We start from the raw sequence: 12,271 nt of genomic DNA, 5'->3' as shown, positions 1-12,271 counted from the left end.
GTATGGCTTGTCTTGTTTTCTTGTCTTGTCAGTCATTCTTCTGGTGTACCTGTGAGGTTTTCCTGCCTATCTGCAGTCCCTTCTGCCTATATTGTCTTTCGTCTGGCAACTTCTATGACTTTGATGTGTCCTACATGCAGCTATGCCCATTTTTCTTTGTCCTTTTGGCAGTCTCCATGCTCACATCCTTATGCAAAACTGTGGCTATGCCATCACGGTATTACACAATACTTACATGCTATTGCTAGTTACACTGTTTTAACATGCTTATATTGGGGGTTAAGGCAAGCTAATATTAATTATATGCCAATTAATACACTTTTAATTTATATGTGATGTGGGCGTCTGCTTTGGCTGCATTACATGACATCTTAGTTTTCTCAAAAGGACAATTACAAGTACCAGAAATGCCTTTTTGTCCACAATACAGTAACTCTCTTTAATGTCATAGTATAATACTGTTAGTTAATATCCTTTCAAGGGACGAATGGAAATACTGGACAAAGTATTTGAAAAGCTTTTGGGCAGTATCGCTCCACTACAGTATGACTCAGAACACTCATATGAAACTCCTCAGTTATCCGCTTGACAGGTGCCCAATTCTAGTTTGTTCTTATACCTGTTTCATTGTTTCATAAGATTCATCGTCTTTCCTAAGTTGAATTCTTATTAAAAAAACTGATTGAGTTTACTTTATTATAATTTTGACAAATGCTATTCAGAGGTATCGACACATTTGTATATATCATTATTCAATTTTAAGTAGTGATCAAAATGTGCAAATTGAAACCTGTATGTAATATCAGTACAGGAAAAGTAATCAATTTACTGTATAAATTCTTCTTTGGAAGAAAATTATAGCTATATTATGATCAAGAATATGTTTTTTTAAAATCCTTTAAAGCAGTTCTTGTAAGAAGTAATTGACTTCACAGCCCAATAATTGGCATTCTATACTGTGGTATTTGGACTACACATTCATCCTTACTTGTTTTTAGGGATTTAAAAGAATACAGAATGGAACAGCTGAAATATATTATGATGAAGATTAATAAATGCCACATGTTGCAGGAGTGGACCATGCTTCTGATATTTTCACCTGAATGGAAGTATTCCAAAAAGACAAAGTATGCAGTTAAATGGCAGTAATGTTCAACTAATATTGAATTTATGTGCACTTACAGATGTGAATGAATGTGATTTGAATTCCAACATCTGCATGTTTGGGGAGTGTGAAAACACTAAAGGTTCGTTCATTTGTCACTGTCAGCTCGGATATTCAGTCAAGAAAGGAACCACGGGATGCACAGGTAAAGCAAATTTCCAGCATATACGTCATGGTATGCACATATCTTGGTTGGCTTTCAGGTAAAATACATGCACAAGTGTTCACACACAAGTGAGAGATTGGTGTCTATACATAACAGTAAATTTAAGACTACATATTTTACATTTGTCAGCATGTATCCAGAGTTTGAAAAAGTACATTCCTTTACCAGTATCAATATAATATGAGAGACCCCTTACATAACTGTAATTTTAAAGACAAAGCTTTTTTCAGTATAGGTTTGGGGAAACATAGCTTGGGTGGGCACAGCTGCATTTGTATTAGAAGTATTTTAGCAGTACTCATTTGTCATACATACTTAAAGTATGAACTCATCTGTCAACTGAAGCTGCAGGAAATGACCCTGTAGTCTAAGAACAAGACAAAAGGAAAAAAAGTAAAAGAAAAGAATAAAAAACAGTGATGATGTAAGAGGAGAAGTATATGCCGTCCTTCAACCCATGCTAACAAGTTTTAAAGAATCATAGTCAGTCAGTTTCAAACTCTACGAGTTCCTGTGATAGTTAAGCAGTAACTTGTCTTATGCAAGCTGGGTCCACAGCATTCAGGAAGCTAAGTTCATCCAAAATTATTCTCCTGGGAAAGCTGACAGAATTTCACCTATAATTTTGGTCTGTAACAATTTGTTCTATAATTACTAAGATCTTGGACTAATCATTTTTGCAACTGAAATGTGCCTGTGCACCCAAAGGTCTCATCCCATTTTTGGACATATAAAGGTCAGCATATTTAAAATGTATGGAAAACAGCTTTAATTTCAAACTGAAAAGCAGCTGTAAGAAAGCAGACTAATTCTGTCATGTTTGCAAACAATGAACAAAATGAAAAGACAATCGTCACTATTTTTTATTAATTTATAATACAAAGTAACTTGCTGGAGTTATTCTGTAGTCTTGAACATTTGTTTTTGTAAAGGACTGCAAACCTGCACAGTGGAAATAAGCAACATGTAAAAGGAACATAATTTGTAATAGTCCAGTGCTCTTGATGTAAATACTAATAGTTTATTTTGTGCTTGTAGATGTGGATGAGTGTGAAATTGGTGCTCACAACTGTGACGTGCATGCCTCATGTGTCAATGTACCAGGAAGTTTTAAATGTAGTTGCAGAGAAGGATGGGTTGGAAATGGTATTAAATGTATTGGTAAGTATACAGAAAATAAAGCTTTTCCCTTTTTTCTTTTTTCTTTTCTTTTTTAATGAAAGCAGGTAATGTGACCGTGTGATTACTCCATTAGAAATGAAGTGTTACTCTTCTATCTGCTGTACTCTGTGGATAGATGGGTATGCAAGCTTCTTATGTTTCAGGGGTTTCGTTTTCTGAGAAAAGAAAAGGTTTTGTCTCAGAAGCCTGTCTGTGTAATGTCTTACGGAATTAACTATGTATTTTAGAAAGTTTACATACAACTGCTAGAATGTGCAAAATAAAAAAACACGTCAAAAATAAAATGCAATTTGTTTTGTGATTTCCTGCCACTAAGATACTATTTCTGTTACTTAATACCATTCTTTGTAAATGTACTGTAGTATATCTAGTTTATAGGCCCTAATGTGAAGCAGATTGGACTTGAGTTATGGGAAACTTGATTCTGCTTTTGCTGGGCTGCTAGAGTAGCATTGTGTCCCCTTGCCTTCATTTTTTAGTTTGATGTGTAAAGATTGTAAAAAAAGATTTAACTTTTTTTCAGAACATTTAGGGATGTATGGAAGGGGAGCTTCATTTAAGAATTAGGCTTTATTGGTGTAATATGTGAAAGAGAAATACCATATTACGAGATTTTACTGCAGGCCAGATCTTCTAAGCTTTTTAAGCCATATCTGACAAAAAGGGGAAGGTCCCCTGGTCTTTATTATCATCATTTAATTAAAAATATGTGAGGTTCTACTAAGTAAATAAAAAGTTCCATTTGAAGGAGAAAACTTTAAAAAGTTTTTCCAGCACTGTCCTCATAGTTAGAATAGCTCCTGGATATAGCATTCTTCCAGGAGACTGCTCTGCGGATGGGTGAGAAGGGAATGTCAGCTACCCCATAGTACTAGCTAGTGTGACTGATTTGTCATGGACCCATATGGCCGTTCCCATCAAACAGGCCCTTGAGGGGAAGGGAAGTTTCTTCTTTCTTTTTATGTGTGGGGTTTTTTGTTGTTTGTTTTTTTTTTTTTTTAATCTAAGTTGACATCCAAGTAAATAAGAAAGCTTGCATTAACTTTCATGGGGTTACATTGTTGTCACATTCTTCTGTTACTTGAGAAGTCTTTCTAAATGTACGGCGGATTTTCACCTCACTATATTTCTTTGGTTTATTGGTTTTTTAACTAATTTTGAATTCAGGTTCTTTAACAGGATATTAATGTTCAAATAACAGGTCAGCTGAATTCCATCTGTTGCTTGGAAACATTTTGCCCAATCCCAGACATTTTCATTTAAAGGAAGAAATATTAAAATGAAATCACTATAGATTAACCCTGCATCTTCTAATGAGAACTTTGTGTATTTATGGAGCCATAAATAATCTGCACTTGTTAGCTTGACAGTTAATTGTAAGCCAGGTATACTAACTGCTTATTTACCGCTTGCACTCTTTTGCCCGTGATGTGCAGATCTTGATGAATGCTCCAATGGGACCCACCAGTGCAGCGTGAACGCTCAGTGTGTGAACACCCCAGGGTCATACCGCTGTGCCTGTGCGGAAGGATTTACTGGGGATGGATTTACTTGTTCTGGTATGAAGTTTCTGTGAAAACTGACTTGTCCCTGGTTGTTTCTGTTGTATGGAAGCTTTGCAAACTAGGTCTAAGCCCAAAGTGCAAGATAACAAATGTAAAAGTGTCTTAAGATCAGGATTCTTCCCATCTGCTGAAGAAGTGCTAACAAAGACAACTGATTGTTCCTTTGATTTGTGTGCCAAATTGGACCCACTGGGCCCATTTGTTGGGTGAAGTTCCTGTCTGCTCCTTCTTCCTCCTCCTCCTCATGCCAATTTTTTTGAATGTGCATGTACTGCTTGCAGCAGCAGACTTTCTAGTTAAGAATACAAAACACCAGCTCTCTGTTATGGTTCCTGTCTTGTAGGCCATGTCTGTCTCTGGCAGGGAAGGCATCATCTGTTTTTCTCTCACTATGTTAGTTGAACAGGATTTAATCATGAACACGGGACTTCTTAAAAAGAAAAACAAATTACAGTTGAAAAATATTGCGCATTATCTCTGCATTTAAATTCGTTGGTAAATGTTCACTTTTAAGAATGAACAAAGTTTAGCACACAGCAAGTGATTCAAAATAAATGACATGTAAAAGATTATATAAAGTGTAAAGATTTTAAATTAAGCATTAATGGCCGAGTATTGAGTTACTGTGGTTTTTATCACTGACAGAGTGGAGATGCAACAATATCTCTGCTCTTGAATTCTAACATGACCTTTATGTGGTCAAAAAGTTTGAAGTTTTTAAAGAATGCATCCTAATGATAGTAAAATACCTAGAAACTAATGTGAATGCATTCATTATTAGCTAACTAGCTCATTTTAAATCAAAATTAATTTATACCTTAACAAGACAGTCTTTTGATTAGAATTGTAAGGTTTCTTTATTTCAGAATAAGGATCTTCAAATATTATTTGTTTATGTGTTTCAAGTTTGTGGTTAATGAACAAGAATGTCCATCCCTATTATTAACACACCATGTTTCAGATTTTCTATTTTTTAAAAATCAGATGCAATACTAGGGATAGACTAATAAAATGAAGACATTATATTGGAAATTTTTTCAGACAATCATAAGCGTATCTGACAAAATTATGAGTCCTTATGATGACTGCAATGGTAAATGCCTGCCTTTGTCATTCTGCTCTTCTATAGCTCTTAAAAAAAAAACATCACTTTTGGGACGTAGTAGGAGAATCCCCAGTAGTGTGCAAATGGTAATTGTAAAATTCATAATCCTCAAAGAATATTTTCTAAAATGCGTATGAAAATAATTTTCTATGTATGATTAACTTAAGGTATTCAAAAAGTGAGTGGACAGGGTACTCCAGGGCATGGTTTAGGGGGCATGGTTAATGGTTGGACTCGATGATCTTGAAGGTCTTTTCCAACCGAAATGATTCTATGATTCTATGAAGAAAGTTTGCCTTCTGAATGTGTTTTATGTCAAAGTAACATAGCAATATGTACCGGGAGACTTAAGTTTTGACTTTGTAAGCAAAATATTCAACTTATTTGTCAAAGCTAATAGTACTGAATCTGAAAATCCTGCGTTATTAAAAAAAAATTTAATCTGTTAATGAAAAACAAGGAGTAAGGAATCATGGCAGGGTAAAAGGAATAATTCTGGAGTGGTGTTATGTTTTATTTTCTGCATTCTTTCAATTTACTTCATCTTCAGGTGTAAATGTTTTGGTTTATATCAACAAAACTCAACAGCATTATTATTTTGAACGTCAGGATATTATTTATATTTTGGTAGTAAAACGTGGTTTCGAAGAAATTTTCTGTCTCCCGCAGATGTTGATGAGTGTGCAGAAAATGTTAATCTGTGTGAAAATGGACAGTGTTTGAATGTCCCTGGTGCCTACCGTTGCGAATGTGAGATGGGATTCACTCCCGCCTTGGACAGCAAGTCGTGCCAAGGTAAGCCACTGGTACTTCAGGTTTGTTTTCAGAGTTTGGATTGGCTGCTATAAAGTAAAAAACAAGGAGTGCTGGAAGGACCTCAACCTGGAAGCAGAATATTCAGCACGTGCTTCACGTATAAGTAATTTTTTCAAGCAAGGATTATTTTGCAGTGTGAATTATGTTGAAGGTAGCTTTCATCTTTTTATTAAGTTTCCCTGGCCTTGGTCCAAAAATCCCAGAGTAGATGTTTGGTTCAGTAATTTTATTTTTTTAATTATTTCTCTTGTTTTTGTCACTAGTGAATTGTGTGTGGAAAACCCTGTGTTCATCACTATTTTATTTAGTATGTTTACACAGGAGACACAAACTGCATGAAGTGACCTCATTTTAAAATAAATGTTTTCAGGAAAATTGAATCACTGCTGTATTTAACAAGTTTGTAACACTCCTTAAAATGCATACTGGAGATTTTTTATCATCACCCTTTCTCTCTCAATATTGCACCAGATCATCTGAAGTGCAAAAGGGATTATTATCTTTCTAGTCAAGTTTAGCTTCTATTCCCTGTTGGGTTCTTATGTCTTTTTTTGTCTAATGTAAGAGAACTGTGTATTAGATAAAGTCTTTTTAGCAGGTGCTCCAAAGCTTTTTACCTTATTCCATATTTAATGGTGGAAATCTCGTAACATCTTAGGAAATCAAAATTCTTGATGAGACATTACAGATTCCAAAATGTAGTCTCTAAAATTCAGTCCATAACTTGGCACGTTCAAACATTCAGGTGTACATGTATGAATCAAATTTCTAGCTGTAGAAAAATTGCAGATGCTTCTGAAAAATTAGCTATGCAACTGTTTTGGTCAGATCTGTTAATAGTCACCAAGTAGTGTCAATCACCTTTACTGAATTTCTCAGTGCAGCTAAGTTAGTTAGTCATATTATAGACATGCCAATGTTCTAATAAAAATCCCCAAATAGATATCAGCGAATCAAAACAGTATGATTCTCATTCTTGGGACAGCGGGTCACCAACATTTGGCTTTTCAATTGGTCCACAAGGATGCTCTGAAAAATAAATAGAAGAATTTTGGAAAAATGCTTGGTATATTGGTATATTACTGTGATTCCAACAGAGATCTGAAAGCATTCCATAGATTAAATTGTGCTGTTGGAGAACTAAAAGATCTGGGTGCTGAATATTTGAAAGAAGTTATCTTCTTTTTTTTTTTAAGTTGATATATTAATTTGTCCTATGATAAGGTGACTTCTTGGCTGATTACTGCACTCAAGGGACAAAATCCAAAGCCTGGATTTAGTACAATTATTTTAATACAAATAATTCATCCAATTTCTTCAGAAATCCTGAGATGTCAGTACATTAGTTTCTTAATGATACAGTCTTTTCCATAACTTTATAAAGCTTCATCTGAACACAAGTTGTGTTCATGACCTGATTTGGAGGTTATTCCATGACTGTACTCCAAGCTACTTAGAAACCTTCCTTTAATTTCCAGTTTAAGTTTACTGAGAACTGTTGGATATTAGGCATTTATCTTAGATTTCATTTTCCCTTAAAAATTTATATCTCTCTCCCCCTCAAAAGTATCCCCTTGTCATATGTTCCTATAAAGAGGCATTATATCACTTCTCAAGCTTTGGCTAAGGCAAGCAAGCCAAGTTCAAAATAGATATTTCTTTACTTTAGTAATTTTAATATCCCTTTTTCACACCTCGTGCAATTTTTGTTCAGCACTCTTCAAGAGATCGCTGTACACAGAATTTCAAATGAAGATTTAGCTGTGCATTGTAAAAAGGTATTAATGCTTTCCACTTACTGTCTCTGCCAAAAATAGCTCACTGGTACATGCTAGAGTTGCATTAGCCTTTGCACAGCTGTTTTATTTTGGCAACTTAAAAGTCTTGCTCTCATACAGTATATGCAGGGGTTTTTTCCCCTGTTATCTTAGTTACCTTCAACTCAGAAGTCCTTTATAGTTTGTTTCTAAAACCGTAACTTTGCACTCTATGCTGTTAATATTTAACTTCTTTTCTAGCACTGTAGTGCACAATGTAATCTGATTTTCTGTCAGTGTCTTTCAACCTTATTTCATCTTCAGTTTACATGAGCACACAGGCAGTCCCTTACATGCATTTTAGCTCGCTTATTATGTAGTTACTATATAACTGGTTTAATGTGGGCTTCAGAAAATCATAGAGAATTCTTACTTCCTATATTCCTTTTCCCTGTATTCTTTCTCCAAGGAGATAAAAGTAACTGTTGATGCCTACTCTCTCTTGTTTCTTAGTATACTTTTTTCCCTGAGAATGGTATTCTGAAAATCTTACTTGCCATTAGTAAGAAATGTTGCAGACTATGAGCTAGGAAATGACTGACACCTTTGTGTGGTGTTATGCTTCATTCTGTTTAACGCACATTTTGAAAAGAACTTACTGGCTTTTTGACTTAGCTTTCATTTTGAGTCCTGAGAAGTCAGTTTTGCTATTTTTACTTCACACTAGCTAAGACAGGAATAAGTAACAAGCAGCTTAATGGGGAATGCCTCACAAATCCCTAGCTATAGCATTCTATACAAAATCAAAAGTGATTACTCAGTTTTGCTTTTTTAAATATGTTAAGTTATATGGGTCTTCATTTGCTTTTAGTAGTACAACACACTATTGTAATATTAATATGGTAATGATACATAACTTTCTGTTCTTAATATATTCCTTCAGATATCGATGAGTGCTCCTTCCAGAACATATGTGTATTTGGTACCTGTAACAATCTACCAGGAATGTTTCATTGTATCTGTGATGATGGCTACGAACTAGATCGAACAGGGGGAAACTGTACAGGTATATCTCTTCTGTTCAGAAATAGGTCAAGACTTAATTTTTTTTTGATTGCACCAAGCTAATTTAAAGACGAGTTCACAAAACATTCATTGTATTCTCTTACAATGAGAGTATATTTTTCCCCACTAAATAAGCAATGTGTAGATTTATATGCTTTGGAGTTGGTTTAAGAATGGAACAGAAAGAATGGCTTCTTAAATATGCAGCTCTACAAAGGTTATTTCTAAGTGTTTGATGAATTATTAGTAGTTCTTTTGTTCCAATTACAGCTAAAATTCACTTGTATTTGAAATTTTCCTGCACATTTTGTCTTAAAAACTAAAATTATTCTTCTGTTCTGTCCAGTAAGCAGATTTATAAAGTAACCTTTCTATTTTAGATATCGATGAATGTGCCGATCCCATTAATTGTGTTAATGGTCTTTGTGTAAATACTCCTGGAAGGTATGAGTGTAATTGCCCTCCAGACTTCCAGCTGAATCCTACTGGAGTGGGTTGTGTGGGTAAGTAAAAGCTATCTGAAGTATTACTTTAGAATCACAGCCAAGGTGACTGTTCTGATGGAAATGAGGGTAGCAAGACAGAAAAATTATACTTAAATGTGCTGCATATCCTGTTATACAGTTTTCTAGAGATGGAGTTAATTATTTTAACTGATTAATGGTGTTTATAGTTTCTTTAAAATACATCTTTTTTAAATTTGTCGAAACTTATATTATCTGCATTTCCATTCTCCTAACAGTCAACAATTCTCATTTAAAAAACAAAATTTTTTAATCCTAGATGTGTCTTGGGACTGATTTATGTGTTTAGCTTAAATCTAAACTGCATAATCTGTGTAAATTTATGTAATTCTCTCTGGCTTACACAGACTTAAAGTGAGTTTTCATTACTTTTCCCCCTTGTTACATGATGTACAGCTGTCATGTGATTAGAGTATATACTAGCAGTCTCGGGAAGTTTTGGGGAAGAAGGGGGTTGAGAGAGGGGCTAAAGTTCATCCATAATGATATGTTTGTGATCCTGGGAAAGCCTTCTAAATTTTAATTGGAAAACAGCCTTTTTATTTTATTACTTTGGGAAGACTCAAATTCTCCTGAATGGGTAGTTAGAACTCTATCCATTTTCTAAATGTTTACAATAATACTACAGTGTAGTGGCAAATAAATATATTCTAAACAAATAATTTCTAAAGAAGTACAGATTTCCTTCAGAACAAATTTTATTGCTCACCTTTTCCATGTTTCTCCATTTTCTGCCTATAAATATTCTCTCTTGCTTCTCTGGATGCTCGAAACAAGTCCTGTTTGAGACCTTTAGATGTCCACAGTCTTGACCAATTTATTATAAAACTTTAAGCTGAGATTTTTAAAGATGAAGTGAATTTATGTAGTCTGTTCCACCTGTGTTTCTGTCTCCCATAGACTCTTCTGACAATTCCTGCCTTAATACTTTTCTTCTGCAGTTGCAGTCTGACCTAAGCTTTTAACTTTGTCTCACCTGAAGATTCAGTTGAAGCAATGAAATCCTGCCTTTTTGGCTAGCCTTCTGCAGCATATAACTGCTAAGATCCTCATCCTTCCCTACAACCAGATGCTGTGTATGATTAGCCCTGCAAGCCCTGAATTATGACCAAAGAATTTAAGTGATGTCTGAAGAAGCTTATGAGAATGAATTATCCTACTGCTAGCTGACTTGTGTTTCACTAAAAAATGGGAGTTTGAGTTGGCACTCTACTTTGGGACCAGTTGTCCCGATGACGTTTTTGGCAGAGGTGCCATGTTTCCTCAAGGAAGCCTCCACAGCGGAAGGGAACCTACTCAAGGGTCAATCTAGCAGTGCTAGAGTCCCAAATGAGAGAGCAAGCCCTCCCTTTCTGAAGAAAAAATGTTGAATAAGAAAGTGGTGGGAAAACTGTTTGACCCTTCCTTATTTCTGTGCTGAGGAAATACTACTAGGGCTGTCCCTCTCTCTTGTACAAAGACTCTTTTCCTTTCCTATGTGTAAGAAGCATTTTTTGTTTCTGAATGACTGATTGCACAGAAAAGAGACTCCTAAGTCTTAGCCCCCTAAGCAAACATGGGGTTTTTGGTTGGGTTGGGGGTTTTTTTCAAGTTCAGACAGTGGCAGAACTGGAATCCGCTTATCTGTCTGTGGGAGGAGCTGCAAGCCTTGGGTGTACACTTTCCATCTCTCTACAGCTTGATTCTATGACAAAGTGCAAAAAACATTCAGTGAACATTCAGCTTCTGCTTTTGACAGGGGCAAGCAAAACCTTTGCTTTTAGATAATAGAAATAAAGCCCTAATCCATGAATGAAATGATACTTTAGTGCCAAATTTTTTAGAAGCCCTTGAAGAGATGGGGCACCATGTGCAACCAAAAACATATTAGTTATACTATTTTATGTGATTATAGGCATTGTTAGGTTTTGAACTTTTTTCTTTCACCAGCGGTTCTCTCATTTGTAATATTTCCAGAGGGTTAAATGATTTTTCATGGGAAGTGGAAACAGAGAGAGTTGCCATTCCAATGCAGCTATGCTAGTTCTAGTTCTAGATTTGGTATACTTTGGGTATGTCTACTTTAGTGACTTATGCAGTCCAAAGAGGGCAGAATTGAAGTTCAGTTTGCTTGTGATCCTTTGTAGTCTCAGGACTGCAATTCCAAATTGCAACTTGACTTGCAATGATGTTTGTGTCACTGGCACGTGGTAAAACATTATCCAGTTCTCACTCTAAGCTTGTAGTCATTTGGGAAAAAAAACCCACAGAGACTAGCGGACCTCACCAAGAAAAAGAATTGCGTCTGGAATGGACAAGTTGTGCTGAAAAATGTTCCAGAAACTTCTTGTCAAAAGGACAGCAGCTTCTGGTTCTCTTCAACAGCACTCTCTCTTGCACGCTTGAGCAAAAAAGGTGGAGGAATTTAAATTCCAGTTCCTTTCAGAAGAAACAGAAATATTATCCTTGGCAAAGAGGAACATAGTGCTGTGTCAAGATGGTTCATGTAAGGAGTAAACTGAAACCTAAAACTCTTGATGGACTCGGTATCAATATTCTGCTAGAGAATTCCAGGCTCTGCCTTTGTTCCAAGGTCTGTCATTTCCTATTGTTCTTAATGGGCCTGAGGTCTTGGGCTGAAGCCGTCTTCCAAAATGGTCAATGTTTTTCACTTTTCCCAAGAAGAATGAAGCCAAATCTCTTGGCCTTTCTTAAAAAGGCAGATGTCTTGTGCTATCACAAATGGAGAGAAGCGTGCGGTTCCTCTGAGAACATGAGGAGATAGGTATTCTCAGAATAACCATGGTTGCGTTGTTTCAGCTCTAGTCCACTACAAGAACCTCAGGATATGCCGTTTTAAAAAGGCAGTTCACTTTACTCACTTCTAACGTCTTAAAAAAAAAAAGGACTTCCACTCTGACATATCTGATCAGTGATCGCAGGTAAA

At 35.6% G+C, this 12,271-nt stretch overlaps 1 protein-coding gene across 1 annotated transcript in view; it reads left to right on the top strand.

Moving 5' to 3' along the window:
* The window catches only part of FBN2 (fibrillin 2), a 176,611-nt gene that overhangs the window by 124,760 nt on the left and 39,580 nt on the right, over positions 1-12,271 (top strand). The window contains exons 31-36 of the mRNA XM_052778267.1: positions 1,185-1,310; positions 2,370-2,492; positions 3,950-4,072; positions 5,853-5,978; positions 8,700-8,822; positions 9,202-9,324. Of these exons, the coding sequence (XP_052634227.1) occupies positions 1,185-1,310; positions 2,370-2,492; positions 3,950-4,072; positions 5,853-5,978; positions 8,700-8,822; positions 9,202-9,324 (744 nt within the window). The remainder of the gene's footprint in view (positions 1-1,184; positions 1,311-2,369; positions 2,493-3,949; positions 4,073-5,852; positions 5,979-8,699; positions 8,823-9,201; positions 9,325-12,271) is intronic.

Source organism: Harpia harpyja, chromosome Z (assembly GCF_026419915.1).
Source record: "Harpia harpyja isolate bHarHar1 chromosome Z, bHarHar1 primary haplotype, whole genome shotgun sequence".
NCBI lineage: Eukaryota > Metazoa > Chordata > Aves > Accipitriformes > Accipitridae > Harpia > Harpia harpyja.
This window is presented reverse-complemented; position numbering and strand designations above follow the sequence as displayed.